At 34.6% G+C, this 22,783-nt stretch overlaps 1 protein-coding gene across 5 annotated transcripts in view; it reads left to right on the forward strand.

Moving 5' to 3' along the window:
• Positions 1-17,565, forward strand: part of SPOCK3 (SPARC (osteonectin), cwcv and kazal like domains proteoglycan 3) — a 199,149-nt gene extending 181,584 nt beyond the window's left edge. For 4 of the 5 annotated variants that reach the window (XM_040555879.1, XM_040555882.1, XM_040555883.1 and 1 more), the window contains 4 exons: positions 6,212-6,433; positions 13,023-13,085; positions 14,296-14,433; positions 15,423-17,565. In XM_040555879.1, the coding sequence (XP_040411813.1) occupies positions 6,212-6,433; positions 13,023-13,085; positions 14,296-14,433; positions 15,423-15,595 (596 nt within the window). In that variant the 3' untranslated portion in view covers positions 15,596-17,565. The remainder of the gene's footprint in view (positions 1-6,211; positions 6,434-13,022; positions 13,086-14,295; positions 14,434-15,422) is intronic. The other variant, XM_040555884.1, reaches the window with a different exon arrangement.
• Positions 17,566-22,783: the final 5,218 nt, after the last annotated feature.

Below are 22,783 nucleotides of genomic sequence, written 5' to 3' on the forward strand. Positions count from 1 at the left end.
TTCAGTTAACAGGCAGTCTATTTCTGAAGAATACTTCTGTTCCTTGTGTTAAGAGATGAAGGACCAGAGGCTACTGATAATAGGGAATCTTCTTATGGCTTGGTAATAGTATGATTATTTGGATTCAAATACACTAATAATTTTGTAAATAACTGAAAAAATATAAGCCTGAAAGAAAATTACTTGCAAATGGCTCGTCTAAAATTAGTATGGAGAGATACTATTACACTGGAATTGTCAAATATCCTTATAAGCTCGAAGCAAGAAAAGACTAATTTTGTAGAGAAAAGTGTAAATAAAATCAATAATTTCAGATATTACTTGGAGGTTTTTACTTTGTTCTGACTATCTGAAGTTCCTCATTGAAGAAGAGACATGACACAGCTGTCATTATGCAGAGATAAATTAAATTTCCCTGGTTGTCTTTACTGAAGCATATATAGAAACCCCAATGTACAGACAGAACTGGTAAACAGAACAGTAAACTACTGCTTACTGCTCTCTGTAGTCTCCCATACAGTCACTGTATAGTTCTAAGAGATAAAAAGATTGTAGTTTTAAACATCATTTTTGATGTCTTGAAAATCCTGACTTACTGAGAATTTGGCTTCTTTCAGAGATTATCTCAGACAATGTCCAATATCCTCTACTGGAAAGTTTTACAGGCTGGCAGACTGAATCATACTATCTGAACTGCATCACCTTTTCTGGAAGGAATAGGTTCTTCTAATGACTATCTGAATTTTCAGGTTAGCATACTCAGAAGTACATATGAGCAGGAATTTTAAATTAATCCACCTTCACCTAAAATTAAGAATTTGAATGAACTAAATTTGTATTGTTGGCTGACATTTTATTTCAACTCATTCTTTTGTACAGAATTATCCCTGTACACAATGAAACATCCATAGATGCTTATTTTAGCATTTTATTTTAATTCTCCCTCCTCAAGTATCTTTTCCTTAACAATCACTTCATTAATAAAATGACCCGTCTGATATGTTCCACAGAATACATTTAATCCATGCTGTCAACCTGTTACCAAACTGGTAACCTTTACCTTTTTTTTTTTTTTTTTTTCCCCCCTGGAGAAGGAGAGACTTCAGGATGCAACCTTTCACAAATGTTTAAGGGACTTTGCAGCTGTGCTCTATTTCTTTCCCATCCACAATTTGATGCAAAATGAGAGTCAATTTCCCTAGGCATATTGTAAGACCTTTGGTACTTTCCCCATGTCTTGCATTAATCCTTGCTCTACTCCTATCTGTGTAATCACAGTGAGTAGACAGGTGACAGACTACTATGCCTAATGCTATCTCTTGGGGTAGTATGGAGCCAGATGACTCTCAGCTAGATCAGCATTTTAGTGAGCAGCAAATGTGACAGAAAGCATTCACATCTGCTTAATCGTCCCCAAAGTTTAGTCCTTCTAGCTCTAGTCTGTCCTGATAGAACTACATTGGGAAAGAAAAGTCTTTCCCAGCTTTTGCACTGTAGGCCTCAGCTGTGAGATTTTGTTAACTGAAAGTTTTCTAATAACCAAGATGGTAGACAAATCCATCACAAGTGCAAGACCTTTTTGCTATGCAGCTTGCAAGCTGAACAAGTAAAGGCCATGATCTAGATGGCAGTTTGCACTCTAGCATAGAGTACACGTGTGTTTATTCACGTGTGATTTGTCAGTGCCTTTCATTATGCTCTACAGTGAGCTGATAGCAGAAAGAATCACACTGTTTACTTCTCTTGGTATGTATAAACAACTTTTATATAAAGCAGTGTGTGAACTGTATGTATATATGCTATTTCAATTTCCACATAAACAATGACAAAAGCTATCTTCCTCAACGTACACAAAGATTTATTACTTATGAGTGTAATAACCAGGCAAACAATATTTTTACCTTGAAAAGCATATTATGTTTACTAAGAGTTGAAATTCTCCCCTGAAAAATAATCAAAAACATAGGAGCATTTCTCTCTGTTCCTTTTGATGTAATGTTTTGAATGCTAATATGGAAGCCATGGATGAGGGGTGTGTTTCTCAATAATATTTCCCTTGGGATTGTTTTGGCTGAGGAAGGAAACTTATGCTGGTACTTCACATTTTCTAAATCAAGTTCTTTTGCAGTATATGCATTAGGTGAAATTCAGCTAAACCCTTAATACTTCTTCTATTCACTTTCACTGAGTTTCAACAATGTTCAGAAATAGCTGCATAAAAGCCCACTTCATTAGCATATTTGGAAATAGATTTCACATAAGCAGTTAAAATGAGAGAGAAAAAAATCTTTCCCCTAATTCAGATATCTGAGCAGCAATTTTGCTCTCCTCAGTGTGATGTCGTGGTACTTAACATCAACAGGAATGAACTGTTATCATTTTACTGTATTATTTCCTCCCCTTTACTTTCTTCATTTTGTTTTGTGTCACAACTGTGAAAAATGCATAAGAACATTCTAGTTGGCTCTCAAGTGATAATATATGTTGTCTATGATTTGGGGCAATTAATTTCTGAGTTCTGGGTCACCTGATGATATTGTCTCTCATGTCATAGAATCATAGAATGGTTTGGGTTGGAAGGGACCTTAAAGATCATCTAATTCCACCCCCACTGCCAAGGGCAGGGATATCTCCCACCAGACCAGGTTGCTCAAAGCCCCATCCAACCTGGCCTTGAGCACCTCCAAGGGTGGGGTGTCCACAGCTTCTCTGGGCAGCCTGTTCTAGAGCCTCACCACCCTCACAGTAAAGAATGTCTTCCTAATATCTAATCTAAATCTACTCTCTTTTAGTTTAAAACCATCACTCCTTGTCCTGTCAGTGCAGTCCCTGACAAAGAGTCCCTCTTCTGCTTTCTTGTAGGCCCTGTTTAGGTACTGGAAGGAAACGGTGTCAAAACATGTCAGCAGATGTTTAGCTCTAGATATGTATTTAAGAGCTCTGCTAACTCTTTTTCTCAAGTATATCACCTTCAAGAGTGAGAGGTGTATTAATTTCTCGATATTATAGTTGAGGAAGAAAGTCATTACTGATTATCCTAAGTTTGGCCAATTACTTAAAGGTTCTTAAAGGTTGAACCAAAAATTTGACTTCAACACAGTAATCTCTTAACAGTTGGTACTATGAACATGGAACTCAGGATAATGACCTTTATGTATTTTCACCGTTCTGGAGTAGGTGGACAATGCCATTTTAAGTCAAACAAGGGTCATTTTTGTCTCTGTCAACACGTGCAAGGCCTACCTCTGAATTACTTTATCAATTTTTATTTATTTCACCTAAAATAATATTCGACCTAGATTTCAGACTTCCTTCACTACACTGCAGTGATTGACGGTCAAGAAAGTTTGGCTTGTTTCACTTTTCAAAATAAAAGCAGAGATGCTATTTTCTCTATTTAAAACACTAAATACTAGAGTTTGTAAATACCACAGAAGAGAAAGAATTTAAAAAGAACAACTTTCAACTAAAAAAACCAAAACACTACTTTCAAGGTAAAGCATGATTAGTTTTTGAAGTGATTAAATGATACAGTTATCTGGTAGAAAGCTAGACCCTGTAAACCACAATGCTTTTTTCCAGTACATGATGCTATTTAATAGATAGGTTATCACAGCTTTAATATGAGTAAACTTTATTTTTCAGACTTCGAACTAACACAAGAAGGTTGTTGTATGAAATTTTGTTGTAAACCCAGTGAGACATCACTACTAGACACTTTGTTAAAATCTAAAACCTACGTAGAAAGGAGAAAATTTTGAGGAATGAGAATAGAAAATGAATTTAAATCAGTAGATAATGCTAATTTAGGAAATTAAGAAAAAAGTCACGAATAAACTATTTTGCAGATATATAATATCATTCCAACTATACTTTAGTGTTGCACGAAACCTTTGAAATGTTCAGTGGTCCTTCACTGTGCTTCTGATCAATGTATTCTTCTTAGGGCAAAATTTGAACCAGACAAATAGAGATAAAATAAGCAGAGTGTTCATTTGTTGTTGTTTTCCTTAGAAGAATTTATTAAACACATAACACCAGCTTCTAGTATCCTAGAAGGCAAGGTACTTAAGGATTTGAGCACTTCCAACAAGGACCAGAAATACTGCATCTCAAGCAAGAAAGTGCTACCTCTTTCAGTAAACCCACACTTAAAATTCCACATGCTGATATACTCTTCTGCACAGTTATCTACTTTCATCCACAAGATCCATCCCTGAATACATGTTTGAAGTGGCTTTTGTCTTACCTTCCATTCTACCTTCCATTTATTCAAAAAAATCTGTCTTCTCCTCATGGTTGCTCTTTTTCTGCAACTTGTCTTAAAGTTTGGTGAGCTGGCCAGAATTCCAAAATCTGAAAAATTTTGTGAGCACAACAATAATTCCTCCCTTCATACAGGTGCACAAAAGGCAGGATAGGAAAGAGTATGTTTGATATCAAACCCTTTCTGAATCCAAGGTGGAGGATCTGTAGCTGAAAGCATGACTAGCAGAGGAAAGTGAAGTACCTGAGAAGTGTTAAGAGGCACTTTAACACTCTTAAGTGTTAAAGGAACAGAGCCTTAGAGGAAAATAATGTTATACTGAACATTCATCCTTAGAAAAAATGTTTTAAGGTGGAGGAACCTTCCAGGATTTTTCAAACCAGAAACACTTGTTAAATAATTTTGATGTCTTTTACAGATAAAGGTGAAAAACACATGCACTAGTATGTCCTTATCCATTCAGTCTGGTCCTGTCTGTCTCCGCTCTTCATAATCCACATGAAAATAATTTGTTTTGTCTTAGTGTCCTTTGGTTGAATGCTTGACAGTGTTTGTACAGTGTGGTAAACAAATCAAGAAGATCAATACTAAAGAGATTCTTTAAGGGATTTTTTTTTTCCTCCTGTCAAGCAGAAATAATAATGAATGCAACAGGGAGCAAGATTAAGTTAAGCAAAAGGCATCATTAATTTAGGATTCCTGGGGACAGGGAGTTTATGTGGTTGTCTTAGTTTCACAGGGAACTCTCTTTTCTGAAATAAATGGTTGTTCTACCATAGCCTGGCCATTTCCACATACATATATATATATGAAGAAAAATCAATTGATTTCCAAACCTAATTTCTGAGTTACACAGTTTGACCTGTTTTAGGAATAGAGCCATTTTCCAGATTTCTTTGTTGTCTTCAGAACAACAACTAAGAAAAGCAGGCTTGATTTTAACAGTAGTAGATGCTAGGAATTCATATGTACTAATTGGAACTCTCATGTCAACTTTTCTACAGCCATAATCGTGTCTCATTTTTTAACTGCTCAGTTTTAGCTGGAAAGCTATTCTAGTAGAGTAGTATTCAGTATTTTAGTAGAGTAGTATTCAGTAAGCACTAAATCTTGTTCTGTATTAGGATATATATTCAACTGCTTGTCCACATGCACCATAAGCCCATGGTAGGATCTGTGGCACATGAACAGGAAAAAATGTGTTTTACATGCAGTTTTTATCTGCATGTGTGAGAGACCTGGCAGTTTCTGAATTTCCCTTCCATGTCCATATGCAAGTCTGCTTGTACTTTACAGTTGGTGCAGGACATGAGATCTGAGATCTGCCTACAGGGATAATTAATTCAGCCTGTTCCTTGTGGTCCATTTACCAAGGAACAATTTAAGGAAAATGCAAGCTGTTTGAGTAGATCTGATAATGGCAGGAGGCAGCTCTTATTGGTCACCTTGTCTATGGTCTCCTGAGATGTGCAGTACATCAGGTAAAGATAAAAGGAAGAAAAAGGTGGAGTCCAGTGAGTTACTTGGGATTCATTCTTTTCTTAGTTCTGTACGCATTGCAAGCCACTTACGTGTCGCTCCACTCTCCTGATTTATAATATCACATAATTATTTTCCAGAAAATCATAGTGGATCATTTATTACTGTACATAATATGCGTGCTATAGGCATAATGTTTGACAAGAAGACTCATATTTCTAAATGCTTTGAGGCTGATAGTAAAATTAATTTTAAGCAGGTTAATTTAACGATTTTTTTAAATAAAGCCGACATATAATTTATACACAGTATTTCAGTAGCGTGCACTGCTTATGTACTCTAACTGTGTACGACTGAAGCAATTTCCATGATACAGCATTCTTCTATGGTGGCTGAGCTCAGCACATGCTTTGTCTTTCCTGTTATCTGATTTATTTATTTATTTTTATTTTTTTTGCCTCCTAGGATTTGATACCAGCATTTTGCCAATTTGCAAGGACTCCCTTGGCTGGATGTTTAACAGGCTTGATACGAACTATGACCTGTTGTTGGACCAGTCAGAACTTGGAAGTATTTACCTTGACAAGAATGAACCATGCACAAGGGCATTCTTCAATTCTTGTGACACATACAAGGACAGTTTGATATCTAACAATGAGTGGTGCTACTGTTTCCAAAGACAGCAAGGTAAAAGATGGGAACAACCCGCATATGTATATGACTGATCTTTTAATAGTGCTCTATCTTTTTCGTAACATAGTAAGATGATTACAGTGAACTACAAGCTTTTAAATGCTGTATCATGAATCTTTGTAAAGGTTTCTGATCTACCTTGAATACCTAACAAGAAGTCAAACAAACAAACAAAAAACACAAGTTAAATGAAAAGCTAGCCAGAAAATCAGAGATTCTAAATAAAGTGCAGAACAGTGGCTAAAGCTTTTACAGCAATATTGTTTTTCATGCCAACTTTGAGTAAGTATGCAGAGGAAGGAGATCAAAATAAAGAACAACATTACTTTTATGTTATTTCTTTCCCTATCTACTTTGCTTATATTGTAAAATAAGCCCTTTTATTGCTAAACTAGGGCATCTTAATGTTCTATTTTGTAAACCTATTAAAATAACTGATTTAACATTATGGATAAAAAAAACAGTCATTTGGACCTAAAACTACTTGAGTTTTTCTGCCTAGATGAATCTCCAGCAAATGTCCTGATGTGATTCAGTTAAACAAAGTAACACAACATATAAGCATTATTTTTCTGAGGATCATATACCAATTTTAGATCTAGGTGAGTCATAGCATGAATTATATATTCAAACTAGTAGTAATGAATTAGTGAATTTCCTCATCAAATATTGGCTGAAACTAGACAGAACTGCCAATTCATTTTTCTTACTAACAAGAGAGAGAGATTTTCAAAGGAATAAATAGCAACTCAGGACCAAAGTTCTGCTGATAATCAGTAGAGGAGATAAGACTGATTTGGTGGAAAGTTTCAAAGTCAGTTCAGCCTATTTGAAAATTTTAATCTAATTTTTTGAATCTCACATGTGACATTAAAACTTTCACAATAAATCCCCATTATCACTCTATATTTATGGTTTGTCTCTGATTTCTGTGGAAATAAAGATTTTATCATGCTACACCATCTGTAAATCTGAACAAAAATAAATCTGTACTTCCCTAGATATATACTAACTGCCCTCTTTTATGTGGTAATTTTGCCTTTTAAAAGTTAACATTTAATCTTTTAACACACCTTCATTGTTTTATAGTAGCACAATATTTTGGCTTCCATTTTTATAAGCAGTGTACTCCTACCAGAATTAGTCAATCAAACATTACCCAAGCAAAATTGTTTTTAAAGTAAAGAACATAATGTGTTTTGTTTGGTTGTCTTTTTAAAACAAACAAACAAAAACAACCCACAATCATTTCAGCCTAATATATAAACACCCTTATTCTTTGGAGGACAGCATAATTCTTTTCAATTGTCAAAGAAAGTACAGCACATAAAATGTTGTTTAATACTGTCCAGGGTTCTAATACTAGTTGGCTGTTCTACCTGATCCTTGCAATGTGTGTAGAGTATAACCTGAATATTAAGAGAACACTTCCATAAATTAGCTTCAACTAATTTTACATTCTTTTATTTTCTAAAATGCCTTCTCAAGTGTACTGCTACAATCTGATGATGGTATAAAGCCTGATCTAAACACTACTGTATTATATTAATGGTACTCCAGCGGCTAAAAAAAATGGAACCATGCTACCAGTGATACCGACTCTCCACATTGCAGAATCCAAAATTGTCAGGCTTTTCCTTGCTTTTCTCTTGTTTCCTCCGTCTTTCCCATCATATAAAACAGATATAAAACAGATTAGATAGCTTTTGAAACCATGGTGTTTCTGGGTGTGTAGTGAAGAAGTATCATCAATGTTGTAAATAAAGTGAAATCTTATTCATTGCAAAGTCCTGGCAATCCTTGCACATTAAACATGAGCTCCATCCCTCTGAATTAACACTGTCAACAAAATCTATCTTCTTTTTTTTTTTTTTTTTCTGAAGGTGTAAAGAGAGAAAATGCTTATAGTCGTCTTATGTTATTTCTTGTTTTCTTGCATAACTGTCAGACTTCTTGCACAACTGTCAAACTTCCTAGTATGCGTGACCCACTGAATTCTCTAATCGTAATTGTAGCATTCTGCTAAATCTTTTAATATCTTCATATTTGGCTTTTACTTTATTGAATAATCTAAATAAGGTCTTTAACAAGACCTTTGCTGTAAATCGCAAAGAAGTGGCTAGGTATAGAAATTCAGCGGCTTCTTTCTGATGGACACTAAAATAAGTTGATATTAACAGAAAGCTTCATGTCATATAGACAGCTATCTGTATTCATCGAACTTTGTAGGTGTTTTCTTGGCAGATACACAGTTTTACTAGAAATGCTGTTGATTAACCAGGTTCAAAGTGAATACAAGGTTTTAATCAACAATATGCATCATAGGGGGATAGAAATTCTATTATGCTATTTTTAAAATATGTTTTTTATTTGCTGAAGTTGTCATCTGAAAAGACCTCTTACTCTTTGATTTTAGCTTACCAGATCAAGACTGTCAGTATCAGACAATTATTTGATCTCTTCTTCATTCTTTCTTTTTGCTTTAGGTTTCTTGTGATGAGTTAGAGTACACTAGATCCCTTACTGCACATTACTCCCAACTTCTCGTCAATACAAGCAATTTCTTAGAATACTAAAATCACATCTGTATTGCTCAAAAAATCTCCCTGTAACAACAGTCCCACCTTGACTGATGCTTAAATTCTTACTTAGGTCTCAGTGGTGCTCATTGCATTTTTCCTTGGCCTTATTCTTCTCTAAGTGTAGCTTAGCATTTCTGAGGTATATCCAAGACACTATAATACATTTCTGCAGTACTTCAGAATTTGCACTTTGCCAGTGCTCTGCTGTCTTCCTGTATGTTTTGTTCCATGTTGCCCTCTAGTTCCACCTACAAATTGTGCAAGTGCTTCAGAACTTATTTTCTTAGGTCTTTGATGCTAGCCTAACACTTCAGTGCTTGTCTAAATGCTGAGGCACTTGCTCTGTTGGCCTTTTTATAGGTTGAATTTCTTTCTGTCAGTACTTCATCATTATTACAGCCTTGTTTTTGTTGACTCACTGCTTGAAAATAGAGTAGGAGAGTAACCAATTTTACCAGGAATATTAATGCTTGGAACATAAGCATCTCTTTACTGCAGGCTTCTGCATGTGTCTGTTAGTCTAGCATTTCTCTGGATGCCTTTTTCCTATAGGCTTTTCTGTCTATCAGGGTTGAAAGACTACTTCATGACTTTGAAACTAGTCCATCTTGCAGAATAACGATAATTATTGTGATTTGTATTTGTTACATCAGTCTCTTGAGACCACAGGGCATTAAATATGATTATAGATGGTTCTAAAGGTGTAATGTGTCTTGCCACATGACTGAAGTTCCCAGGAAGATTTCTTGAAGTGCAGTATTGACTGCTTCAAATCCCTATAACTAGAACCTCCATTGTCCTAGAACAATTATAAATACTTGACCCTGAGCAGAGGCAAGACATAACATGGCAGCCTTATCTGCAGTAGAACATATGTCAAAAACTAGGGGATCTGCCAAATATTATCTACTTGATAGATGGAAAAATCACTGTTTTGTAATTTAATAAGATGGAGCGCCTGTGAAAGCTGGAGACCCGCGTTGTGAGTACCAGTTCCTTGAGGCATTTCTGTTAAAAATTCCAGACATTCTTTGTCAAATCTACCAGTTTTACTCCCGTTGCTCTCTTAATGTGCCTCTTTTTGGTAAACCAAAGCTTAATCATACAAGCCTTGCATCACCTCTTGACACAACTGAATATTGATGTCTCAAGGGCCAGTATTAATAACATGGGATGCTCTGGTGTGCATCAGTACTTCAAGCACTGAAGAACTGTGGATGGCTGTTAAATGGTTCCTGAATCACTCATAATAATGCAGTGATAATGTCAGAAATATAATTCCTGCCAGATTTGTTTAAGTAGAATTAAGGATGGAGATGATTAGGTCTCTTATTCAGATTATCAGAAAGATTTTTCTGATGTCAGGATCGTTTCAGTCTCAAGGGAGACAGTAACAATGATTTTTGTACAGAATCAGTCTCCTTAGCTCAAGACTCCCAAAGGTTATCCAGTGATGCTGCCTTTGTATTGAAGTAAGTTCAGAAATCCAAAAAAAAAAAAAAAAAAAAGCTTTCCCAAAATCAGGAACTGACTGGAAAATACAAATTATCATTTGGGGAGAGATGAAAAATTATATGCTATGGATCGAAAGGAATTGGTTGAGCTTTCATCATGCCACTCTCTCATTTAAGCATTGTTAAGAATTTTTTGCCACTTTTATCGTGAGAAGCAAAACTTAAATGTGAATCTCAAAGACCTAACCTCTGCGAAGAATTTTGGGTAACTTCCTCATATTGCATTGATACCATTTGATTAGTGGTGTTCCTGTTTCTAATTACAGCAACAAAGACTTATAGCTGAAAATAAAGGATTTTTGTTTAGGCATAGGCCATCATTTTTACATTTAAATGATAGTGCTCATAAATGCAACTCTGTTTCTAATTCAAGATTATTTTTTTCATAGAACAAAATACATGTATTTTTCTTGTTAGACTAATTCTTCTCCTTCAGCATATTTCCCATCTTCTTTGATAGATCCTTCTAGCCTGTGGTACTCCTATGCATGAATGACTGTCATTATTTGATTTTAGAGTAATTGGAAATACTTTTTGTTTGAGAAATAATTGATCATTAGAATGTTGTAAATACAGCTGTGTGGAAAACTAATACATTACTAAACACAATTAAAATCTTAACTCTTTAAATATCAGGAAAGACAGAAACCTTTGTTTTGAAAGGTGCTGAACATTTCTGGCATAATAGTGAGCGCAGTCATCATCAAAGTACTTCTTACACCAAGAAATGTATAACTTTATATAACTTCAGCAGATACTCAGAGTGAAAACACAATACCCACCTAACAATGCCAGGTGCTAGTTGTTTTGAAGGGGATGCACAGAAAATTTACTCATTATCTGTAAAGGCATTCCTTGAATTTTATTCTGGCGCTAAGACTCCTGTGAACAATATTTTGCCTTAACTCTAAAAACAATAATTATAGATTTAATGTGAAAACCAAGTCCACTAGAGTTGAGGGCTCTCTAAACTTTTATGTCTTTAAATGTATGGGGTATGTATATAGCATTTAAAACATAAAGCCAAAAGAAATTAACAGCCTGTTCTCAGTGAGGTGTTATTACTGTGTTCCAGTTTCTATTTATCCAGTTAGATAAGAGCTCATGAATAAAACCAAAGGCCTATTGGTATATCTAGGCTATGCCAATCAAGAGGCTCTGTGTTCACCAGAAATATATTTTGATCCACAGTTACTCTACTTATTTGTCCCTAGTGTTTGAGCATTTCCACAAGAAAAATATCCTCAGGTTTTATAATGTATTCTTGCCATTCCTGAACTTCTTTGTGCATGTGTGCTTGTCCCAGCTACATCCTAAATTCTTTCTCATCTGACTAAATGGTGTTTTCCTTTAGAAAAATTCAGGAAAGGCTGATTTGAACTTTCACCTCTCAAGTGATTTTTTGCATTACCCTACATAGTGAATGATTTCTGGTCTAAGTGTGTACTTAGTCAATAAGCTACGCCAATCTTACTGATCTTTTAAGTAACTTAGTTTTTTCCTGTGTACACAGACAAAAGTAGTTTCAGAAGGCAACCTTGAGTTACTTGCATAGCAAAGATGTATTCTAAATAACTGGTCTGCTAAAATGAAAAAAATGAATGTAATATTCATAGCATGTGAGTTTTTAGTGAGTTATCAGAATGTTGTCTGGGAACAGTGTAAGTTAAAGATACACGTGAATAGTATTACTTTTGATTCAAACTGTTACCACAAAAGCATCTCTCACTCTAATGTAGTACACTGTATTAGTGTTCAAAGATATATATTTCCTTCCCATTCATGGGACATAGTCAGACTTGCTTTTATGGAGAGCAGAAAAATAAATTATTCAGAATTTAACTAAGCTATAGCTCTGAACAATGGATAACTGAATTTTAATAACTTCTGCATCTTACAGACATCTGAAGTCTGGTCAGTTTTTAACTTTGCTGAACATAGGGCTTTGGACCCCTGGGGTTCTGTCTTTAATTATTGCAATAGAACCACAGTCTTGCAAATTTCAGTGGAGAAATTCTTATTTTATTAGTATAATATGTGAAGTACAAAACTTGAACATGACTTCTAACAAAGACAAAAGGGAAGGAATGAAAGAGCCATCCCACTTCTAACCAATACTTGAGTCAAGCTTCAAAGTCACCCTTAGATTTCTGTAGACTGATGAAGTAGTGTATGATAGAGTTACTATTTCAGTCTAGCATTCTTCAGTCCTCCAGACTAGTAACCAGATGTCCAATTACAGATGGGTTAACTGGGAGTAGCCTTCAGCACAAATCCATGATGGTGATCTGTTTCATAATTTTGGAGTTGTAACAAGCTGGAGTAATTCTTTTCTTTCAGAGTTTAGGATGTGACTACTAGTGCAGGATCTGTACCTTTCTTAAGATCAGTAGTTAGCCAGATCTTAGAATGTAGCAAACCATGAAAACCTAATCATATGCTTACATATACAGTGTAATCTGTTCAACATTTTTCTTGTCATTTTAGACCCACCTTGCCAGACAGAACTCAGCAACATTCAGAAGCAGCAAGGAGGAAAGAAGATCCTAGGTGAGCCATAGATCATTCTTTTGAAGGTTTTATTGCTTACATAAATAACCCTAGTGAAACAGCAACATAAAATCAATATTAATCCAACAAAGATAGACCGCAGTAAATTCTAGCAACAAAATTTATGAAGTTTTTGAAAGCTATTAAACTTGGTTTTATTACCTTACCTACCAAAAGATATTACGTCTGTTCCATTATCCTAATAGAACGTAGATCTTTACAGTTATAGAGGGGACAGTCTAAGGCACTCCTAAATTAGTATCTCTACTGATCTTTACCTGTAATATTGTTTAAGTAATTTAAATCTTTGTTGTGAATCAGTTTATGCTGTATTAATATTACTAAAATGTAGGGTAAATCTTCATTTTACCCTTTTCAACTGTATGAAAGCTGCAATAAAAGGCTTGGCCCAAAGTAATCAAAACTGTATTTCTGCTAAGGATGGTTTCAAACAATAACTGTGCACTTCAAAATGTTTTCAGATTCATGTTTTGTACATTGTCATTTGTCTAAATATTATGTTTCTTTTAAAAAGTCTCTGTTCCTTTCAAGTGAGGAACCATGACTAACTCAGCCTTAGGAAAGTCACTGCCTCACTAAATAAGTTCATGATTGTGTCTCTAGTACTGTTGGTGGTGGACCATTTTAGCTTAGAGTCTAATTTGCATAGGTATTATGTCTATAAAATGCAAATTTACCTTTTTTTTTCACATTTATTCTTGAGAAAAGTGCTGTGTTACACTACATTTATCTTCTATGGTGGAATAAATATTAGTGGGTAACTAAACGGGTTATTACATATATATCTAAATTAAAAAAAAAAAAAAAAAAGCTACTAAGCCTAGTAGCAGATAGTTTGTTAGTCTGGGAAGCCTAATCCTTATTATTCAGACTTGTTTGCACTCCGCTGATTATAGAACATCCCATTCAGAGTTGTGAGCTATGTCCCTTTCCCCAGCATGCAGCAAAGATCTCAACTAAGACATTCAAGGAGTAAGGAAGGTGTATCAGAGGATCAATGAAAAATTTTAAGGAAGATTGTCCACTCTTTTTCTTGAAGGCAGTCCAAGGCTGGTATCTGTCACTTGTAAGCCAGTCAGTGGAGAATCTGGAATGTGGAAATAGCAAAAGGTAGTTATTTTCTGCTATGATTGTTACATTGGCCAAGGGGCAGTTATTAATATTCTTATTCAATATTTATATATCACAGGGCAATATATCCCCATATGTGATGAAGATGGGTATTACAAACCAAGTCAGTGCCATGGAACTGTAGGACAATGTTGGTGTGTTGACAGATACGGCAATGAGGTAACAGGATCCAGAACAAATGGTGCAGCAGAATGTGGTAAGTTATGAACCTTGCATGGACTTTGGTTTAAAGGTATTACTTTGATTTCCAACCAGGCTACATTTCTTCAGTAAGAACAGGCGTGGGATGCAACTACATTAATTTTATGTAAATATAATCTGTGATTTTTATTACTTCATTATTTTTTGCAACTCATATTACTGTGTCAGCTGTTAATAGACCTCATATATGGGCTTGGCATAGTGTATATAAACCTAGGGAAAATTAATTATCTAGAGTAGCATTATACAAGTCCAAGAATGCTTGATGAAATCCCTTTGGGTAATCAGGATGCTAATTCAATTTGACATTTTTTTCAGTTTGTTTGAAGGAATTGCCAAAAGTTCCTAGCACACCAAGTCTTCCCTTGCTTTTCCCTTCCAATACCCTATGACTTCCAGGAACTCCCATGGCGCCATTATTTTATGTCCCAGACATCAAAAATGGCAATAAAATATTTTTCTTTGCATTACTCCTTTTCCGTTCCTTTGCAACAGAAGAACATAGCCTGAAACATAGGGTAGATTTAACACGGTATTTGGCGTACCTGTTCAGGCCTATTTTCCATCTAATCCAGGATACTTTCTGAATAAATGTACAGTTCTAGATAGTTAAAGATAATATGTAAAAACTGAACGGTGTATGGTATATATCATCACTAGTCCTTATTGTGAACTGTAAGTTGGTCTTAAATCTCTTTCAGTGTTTCCTGGCACTCATTATAGTTCCACAAATCCATAAAATTCATCTCCTTTTCTTAACATTGAAAAATTCATCCCTACTAAAGTGGGTTTCTTTTAAGACAAAAGATTATTGATGTTGTTTAAGTTTTCTTTCTGTCACAATGTTTAGTTTAAAATAAGTAATTTTCTTGAAATTAAATTTTCTTCTGTCTTATACATATTACACTATAAATATGATATATATTGTTTTAGCAATAATGTAGTGTATTTTGTGTCTTTTGTATAACTATCATACCTTTTTAGCTATTGATTTAGAGACTTCAGGTGATTTTGCATCTGGTGATTTCCATGACTGGACAGATGATGAAGATGATGAAGATGAAATAATGAATGATGAAGATGAAATTGAAGATGATGATGAAGACGAAGGAGATGATGACGTAGATGATGACGATGATCATGATGGATATATTTGATGATATTAGGAGGGTCAATGAATTGTACCTTTCTAAAATTCACAAGATGACATTTCATAAAATCCCTTTGCTCTTCAAGATCGAAAGGATTCTAACAAATGTGTATATTTTGTATGATTATTTCAAACATTGCAGCTGGAGTCATAGACTTTTTTTTGTTTAAATAAGAAATATTACGTGCTTTTGAGTTTTTAAATGCCTTTACGCTGAAGAAAATGCATTGGAAGTGTAGTCAGAAGAAGGAAATGTTATGTGCTACTGAACTTATAAATGTGCAAAACGCTATAAAAACAACCAGTCTTTTTAAAACTTATGTGAAGAGTTATTTGCCCGTACTTGGAATTGTGTGTCCTCTTCAGGACAAATAATGTAACTTAATTTTACTTTTGTCAGGCCCTGCAGGCTTTGCAAATTGCCTGTTTAATACATAAAAATGTATTATGGTAGAAAAACTCTGGTGCACAAGTGGCATCTTACCAGCCTTTAATTAACCAAAGGTATGGAGAAAAATTAACAGAAGGGAAAAATGAAGCAAAGTCCTTGTTTGTGTTTGCATTTGTAGTTATGTTTTTTAATATGAAGTGGCTAGGTTATTGAAAGGGTTTTTCTAAAGCAGTAGCATGGACAAGCACCAACTCTGTAAATTTAATAATTTTCTTATCCTTCCTTCTTTTTTTTCTTTCTTTCTTTCATGTCAAAGTCATGTAGGCGTTATTGTTATTTACTCAAACATCACTTCACCCATTGTTGTTTCTCTGTATTTCTCTCTAATCAGATTACTATAAAGTATTTTACATGGGGAAAAAATGCTTAAAATTGTATTACCTTTATACATGACTGTAAGTCAGAGTATTGACACTTGCCCACAGCATAGTTTTTAAGAAGCATATAATTATACTTTTTATTTTCTTAATTCAGGAAATAGTTTTGCATCTTTATCTAAATTCATGTTGTTTTCTGTTACTAGTGCAGAAACTTAGAGAACATATTGTAAAGGTGCCTTGCAAAATAGAGATAGAGAGGTTTTAGCATGCATACCAGTATAGGATGTTAGGCAATAGCTAAGCACACCCAGTTACCAAATTAATACCAGTATAAGTACTGCTGCTGGAATGAAGAAAATGGATTGTTTTAATTTTTTTTCTATTGTTACGTAATTACCACGTGGACTAGATTATAATTATTGTGTAGAGTAGCACTTAAGATTTGACTATAGAGAAAATTTCTTTAATCACTGTATTTATGTTAGCATGTTAATTAACTGTGTAGACGTTTTGGGACTCCACCATCTTCATTCATATCATATCTATTGCTTTCTGTCCACAATAAAGTTGACATGACCTGTATAATGTAATACTACAGGTTGTATAATTTCAAAACTGGATCACTGGTTTCCCATCATTAATTAGAAGGAAAATCAGTTTATTTGAATTAATTTCTACACATTAAATACTAAATTTAATGTTTATCCTATGTATTATTGAAAAGTATAATGCATTTTCTTTTTTACCGTTTCTGTATAGTTTGCAAAATAAAGACTCTTGTAACCAACTTTCTGCCAGCATAGCCCATCATTTTGAATTTTTACAAGGTTTGAAATTTTGAAACAGGAAGAATTCATGCTTCAGTTACATTTCACCTACAAAAATATGTATTTGTTTGTATTAAAACCATTTATCAATATTTTATTTCCAGTAAATAATTTTGGGTTAAGGCAAAACCCATAAGGAAAATTTATTTTTCTGTATTTTTCTGTACATTTGTTATGTACTTTGTGACATTGTCTTCATTACATAGTGAAGGGAGACATACTTCCTTTCAAACTAATTCATAATTTGTGGGGCATAGTTGTATTATTTTCTTAAATAAAAGTAGTTAAGAGTTTACCATTCTGATACAATGGGATTTTATCAGAGAACAGTTTCTTATGGCTGAAATTAACTGATATATAAATTGATTTTAAATAAAGAACCTAAAGATAAAATGTTGTCATTATTGGCTGATGTAGCATACTTTTTTTTTTTTCTTTCCTGATGTGCCAAATGGTCACTAGCTGACAAAGTTAAAATGCATTTCATTAAAACCTGTGACTTAGGGAATTAAAGTATGAAAAGAGAATTCATAATTTATTTAGCCTATTGGGATTACAGTACGAAGACCTTCTAAAGTGAACTGTCATGCGGAAGAGCATGAAAGAGGTTTGTATTCTTTCTTCCCTGAAAATTCCTCATTGAACTGGAAGAGGAGGACTGGCTTGGATTTTAGTCCTTGAGTATGACAGCTACCTATCACAGAAGTCCGAAATAAGTCTAGATAGCTAAACTTATTAAAGAACAGTGACAATGAAGATTCAGGGTCATCTTTGAGAATTTTTGTGGTCAAAATCTAAAGCAGCAAAACCAAAAACATAAATTGTTTCTCATTCATGAGGAAAAGCTAGAGAAGAGATTACTAATGTGAGACTTCCTTTGAAAATGTAGGTAAGTGTGGATCAATATTATGGAGCTGGATTTGCTTTCGTGGTACCAAATGAATTGGGAGCTACTGCACTGCAGCGTTAAAGAAATGCATGAAATCAGGAGCAGGTAGAACAAATGAAGGCAATGCCGAAAAATATATAATGAAATTAGTATGCCATTCAAAAGCTTCTTTCCATCATATCCAAGAATTTGCACAGTGTATCCCCATGAATACAATCAGGCAGAAGGCAGCAGGGAATCCTTGATTTTAAAACTTCATTATTTTTATGGTGTCACTGTCATTTTGTGTTTTTTTTTGTTTGTTTGTTTGTTTCTTGATCTTACAGTTGTGCACATATATATTATAAGTATGCAAAGATATGGATATAAATTTGGAGATTTTTCAGCCAGTGATTAATCTTTGTACTTAACTGAGAATATGTGAAAATGTAATTCCCATATTCATTGAAAAGTAAGGAATACTGCATTCCATTAAATTAATTATTATATAATCTCCCAAGGAAATATTATTTTTTTCAGGTCAAGCCATATAGATGTGCTTAGTTTAGAACCAAAGGAATTAGTGTCATTAGCTTACTTCTATAAAAACTAGGTTATTGTACAAGACTGAGGAAGTTGAAACAAAATGACAGTAGAAAAAAAATTTACTTGCTTTTTACACATAGACAAGGACTGTAGTTTTATAAGTATGAAAGAGTCAAGTACCCAGGTGGAATAATAAAATTATAACAGAAAGTGGATTAATTTTATGTTTTATAGGAAAGTTTAAAAATGCTTGTATTTACAGGGATTCTTCATTAGAAGAATATATATGTTATTACTAAATGTTTTTAAAAATTGGATTTAGAGCTGTTGCAGCACAAGCTTACTTGAAATACAGTAATCATTTTTAGTGTTTTTCTACCGATCTAAATATAGAAGTAGAAAATTGTCCACAAGTGTCCACAATTTTATTTCATCTAGTTCACTGAACACTAAGTACTTCGTCACCAAATTTCCATTTGAAGAAACAGATCCAAATAAACATGAAGAACAATTAGAATTGGTAAGGAAGAATCTCCAACTTAACTAGTTAACTATTTTATCATTTATGATAAATCAGAAGTTAAAAAATAAAAAATCCCACTCCTGAAATTAATTACTGTACTGTACATGCTGAACTAATAGCGTAGCCCTTTGTTATGAGTAGAACTCCACTGACATGATGTGGTTGTGCTTGTTGCACGGGCTGAGTGCATTTTGCTAACTTGTTGATTCAACTGGTGAAATGGCAGTAGAAATGACTTTGAACTTAAGGAACTGGGGCGAGAATGGGAAACAGTTTTGCCTACACTAAAAGGTGACACCTCGCCTTGAATTTTTTGTTGTTTTCCAGATACTAATTGAACCACATCCTGGAAAGGAGACTACCGTACAACATCTGTCTGTCATCCTGAAGGTGAGTTTTACAAATAAAATATGTGTGCCTATTTTGATAAAGAATTTCTGTGCTATATTGGATAAAGCAGTATGGTTTATATCTCTTCACCAGCTTTCCATATCAACCCACAGAAAATTTTGATTAAAATTTCAGAGAATGGTATCTACGAATCTGTCATGCCTGTAACTAGGGTAGTTTATTTTTTCTCATGATAGTTGAAATCTATCAGTTAAAATAAAGATGGACAGAGAGATGGCACCATGTCCCTGTCTACCCATAGCATTTAGTACCATTCATGGCTACTTTGTGAACTACCAACATTCTTGCCAGCAAACTGCAGTCTCCTGAATTAAAACAAACAATCAAACAAACAAAAACACATCGCTAATTTGAGCCATCATACTGTTCATGAGACAAATGCAGTTTAAAAGATCTGGCTAAACATTTTTAAAAAGATCTGGCATTGAAGGTGTGTTCCATAGGTCTTTTTATTAGCATCAGATACCTGTTTTTAGGAATACCCTCAAATTCCTTTCCCATTTCATAGTTTGTTTACATAACATGCTTACCTAATGACAGTTTTTGGTGAGGTTGCATTGCCTGTTGGTCTTAGTCCTGGTGAAGCAGAGGAAACTGGATCTCTTCTACTGTACAGTAACACTTCTGTTACTGTATGTCCATGTGCCTGAGGGGGCTAGAGGGCCATGCTAAGATTTATGCGGTTTGAGGTGGTGAAGTAGTGATTAAAAGAATAATTAACTTTTTTTTTTTTTTCAAAGCTAGCAAAGATTACTGATGCTTTCTTTCAAAAAAAAAAAATCAACAGCAACAACAAAATAGCTCTTTAGTAAGAGTCTGTTTTTGCAGCCACGATGCTGCTGATCCATTTTTTTTTTCTTTATTGGTAGAGAATAATGCAGTTATCTAACAGCATGTGATAATTAAAAATCGATTGTTTTGGAATAGCATACAAAACGTCTTTGGGGCTTGCTCAGTTTTACTTCACTTCTTTATGTTCCTTAGTGCTGCCCTGGTGATAAGCAACTGAAACAAGCTTTAAGAAAAGAAATCTGTATTTTGTTGAAGTTCTTTATCTGTTTGCTAGTGTAAATATTAATTCTTGATGAGTACAAAACCCACAGATGACGTTAAAGTTGTCACAAGTATAAATTCAAGCCAAATCTCCCAAAGCAAAACATGACTATAAAAACACTCTTGGATCATATGAGGTATGCTTTTTTTTATTATTTTATTTTTATTTTTTTTGGCCACCAAGGATGAAATAGTTAAAAACTAAGAATTCTGATTGTTCTGTGGCAACTACTTGGCAAGTAGAGTTGTACATATATGTAAGTGTATGTATTTGTCTTGGGTTGGGCAGTTTTCATGTTTGTTCAGCGTGATGAAAAGATTTGTACAAAGTTAATGTCACTGGGCTTTGCCTTCATTGCAATTAATTTACCAAATGGATGCTACAAGTTTATATGTTAGTGTAAATTCAAATGAGAGGATGGACTATGTAAAGTGACACTGATAATACCTGTTTCCTGATGTGCAAGTGAACTTGAGTGAAAAAGCACTAAAAAGCCAAGTGAGTAGTTCTGCGGGTTTAAATGGCGTTCTGTACTGAAAAAATAAGTGACTGGTTCATGACTGTTAAGCATACAGCTTGAAAACATTACACATGGCCTATCTCACATAACCAGCTAAGGACTTGTGTGGATGCATGGCCTCAGGAGTGTGGAAGGAAGACAACTTAAGAGTTGCTGGAGGTTGATGTGTCTAGCTTAGCCTCACTTTGCCCTGCGTGTACTAATCAGGAATAGAAAACTTGGGGATCCAGCTGGGGTTTGTGACAAGGTTTTTTTTCTCTCTGAAAAGCCTATGTCTCTGAAGGCTCTCATCAAATGTGGATTTGAGTGTTTTGGTGTTCTCCTAAGGATATGTCCCAAAAAACATTCATAGATTGGTCTTTTCATCCTTTCTATTCAAACGTGAAGCCATAGCTTATGATCAGCCTTTTATTTAGTACCAATTTCTACCTATGCTACATCGTGAATACAGGCCAAAACACCTGAGTCATTCAATCTAGTTAGCCTTGTTTCCCACAATTTCCCAAAACACTCAGAAGTGTAGACTAGTTTCCAATGAAAAGAGGGAATTAAGTGTTGAGTAAGGCTGCTTCCTTCAGTAGCAAGAACTGTAGGGTCTGTCCATAGAAATCTTGCTAGCATAAAGAAAGGTGACTCCTTTTAAAGCAGAGCAGCTTTAAATGCACTGTTTAAATAAGACTGATTATCTTGGAATATTTTCCAAAGAAAAGCTACCTACAGTTTTAATTTATTTGTTCAAAATGTACCTGAATATAAACTTTGCTCATGGGAAGTTTATTTTATTAGTTAAAAGTAAGCAAGCAAACGAATGAACAAACAAAAAAACAAGGGGAGGGAGCTGGGGAGAAGTAATGCTGTAAGTAGGGCAAATTCAAAGCAAAGAGGCTGAAAGAAGCTCAAGAGAAAAACTAGAATAAGATGGTGTTGGCAGCAACTATGTATTTGAACAGCTGACTGATTCTGTCACTGAGAACAAAATAAGGCACTGAGAATTCTAATTTCATTGCTCGTGCTGCTCTTTCCCCTCATAAGTGCCCCCACACGTTTTTGTTAGGCTCTGTAGCTCTGTAGCATATCATTCACAGCGAAAATTACTTCTGTGTGCTGAGAGCTGTGCAGCTCCCATAGTAGCATCATAGCAGAAAGCATCTGCAGGCAATAACACCATTGAGCAGCCTAGAAGCTGAGAATGTTACACTTTAAAGGGTTCCTTAGAAGAAAAAAATTATAGCAGCTATTTGCCCAGATGTATTCTGGTATATTCATTACAAACACTTGCCTGAGTGCAGGGAATGGTCCAGAGCTGTTGTTCATGTCAATGGTAATTTACTTAAATTCTGAAGTAAAACTGGAATAATGTCATTGAAAATTGTATATCTTGTCCATTAAGATAGTTTGATTATTATGTAGTAGAAATTACATTAAGACTTTATCTCTTTGCGTAGTAATTTTCATTTCAATCAGCAATTGCAGAAAAAGCATTGCTGTCTAACTAAGTTTCCTGTATCGGTTTTGAAAAGATAAAAGAAATGTCAGTACTGGCACAAGGTATGTCTTAAGGTCAAGCAGCTAACAAGTAGACTTTACAGTTCACTCCTGTGATTCACAGATATGACTTACACCACAAGCACTAGCTGCCTGGTTAACTGTTCTCTGCCCATATTTAGATTTCAGT

This window comes from Cygnus olor, chromosome 4 (genome assembly GCF_009769625.2).
Source record: "Cygnus olor isolate bCygOlo1 chromosome 4, bCygOlo1.pri.v2, whole genome shotgun sequence".
NCBI classification, from domain to species: Eukaryota; Metazoa; Chordata; class Aves; order Anseriformes; family Anatidae; genus Cygnus; species Cygnus olor.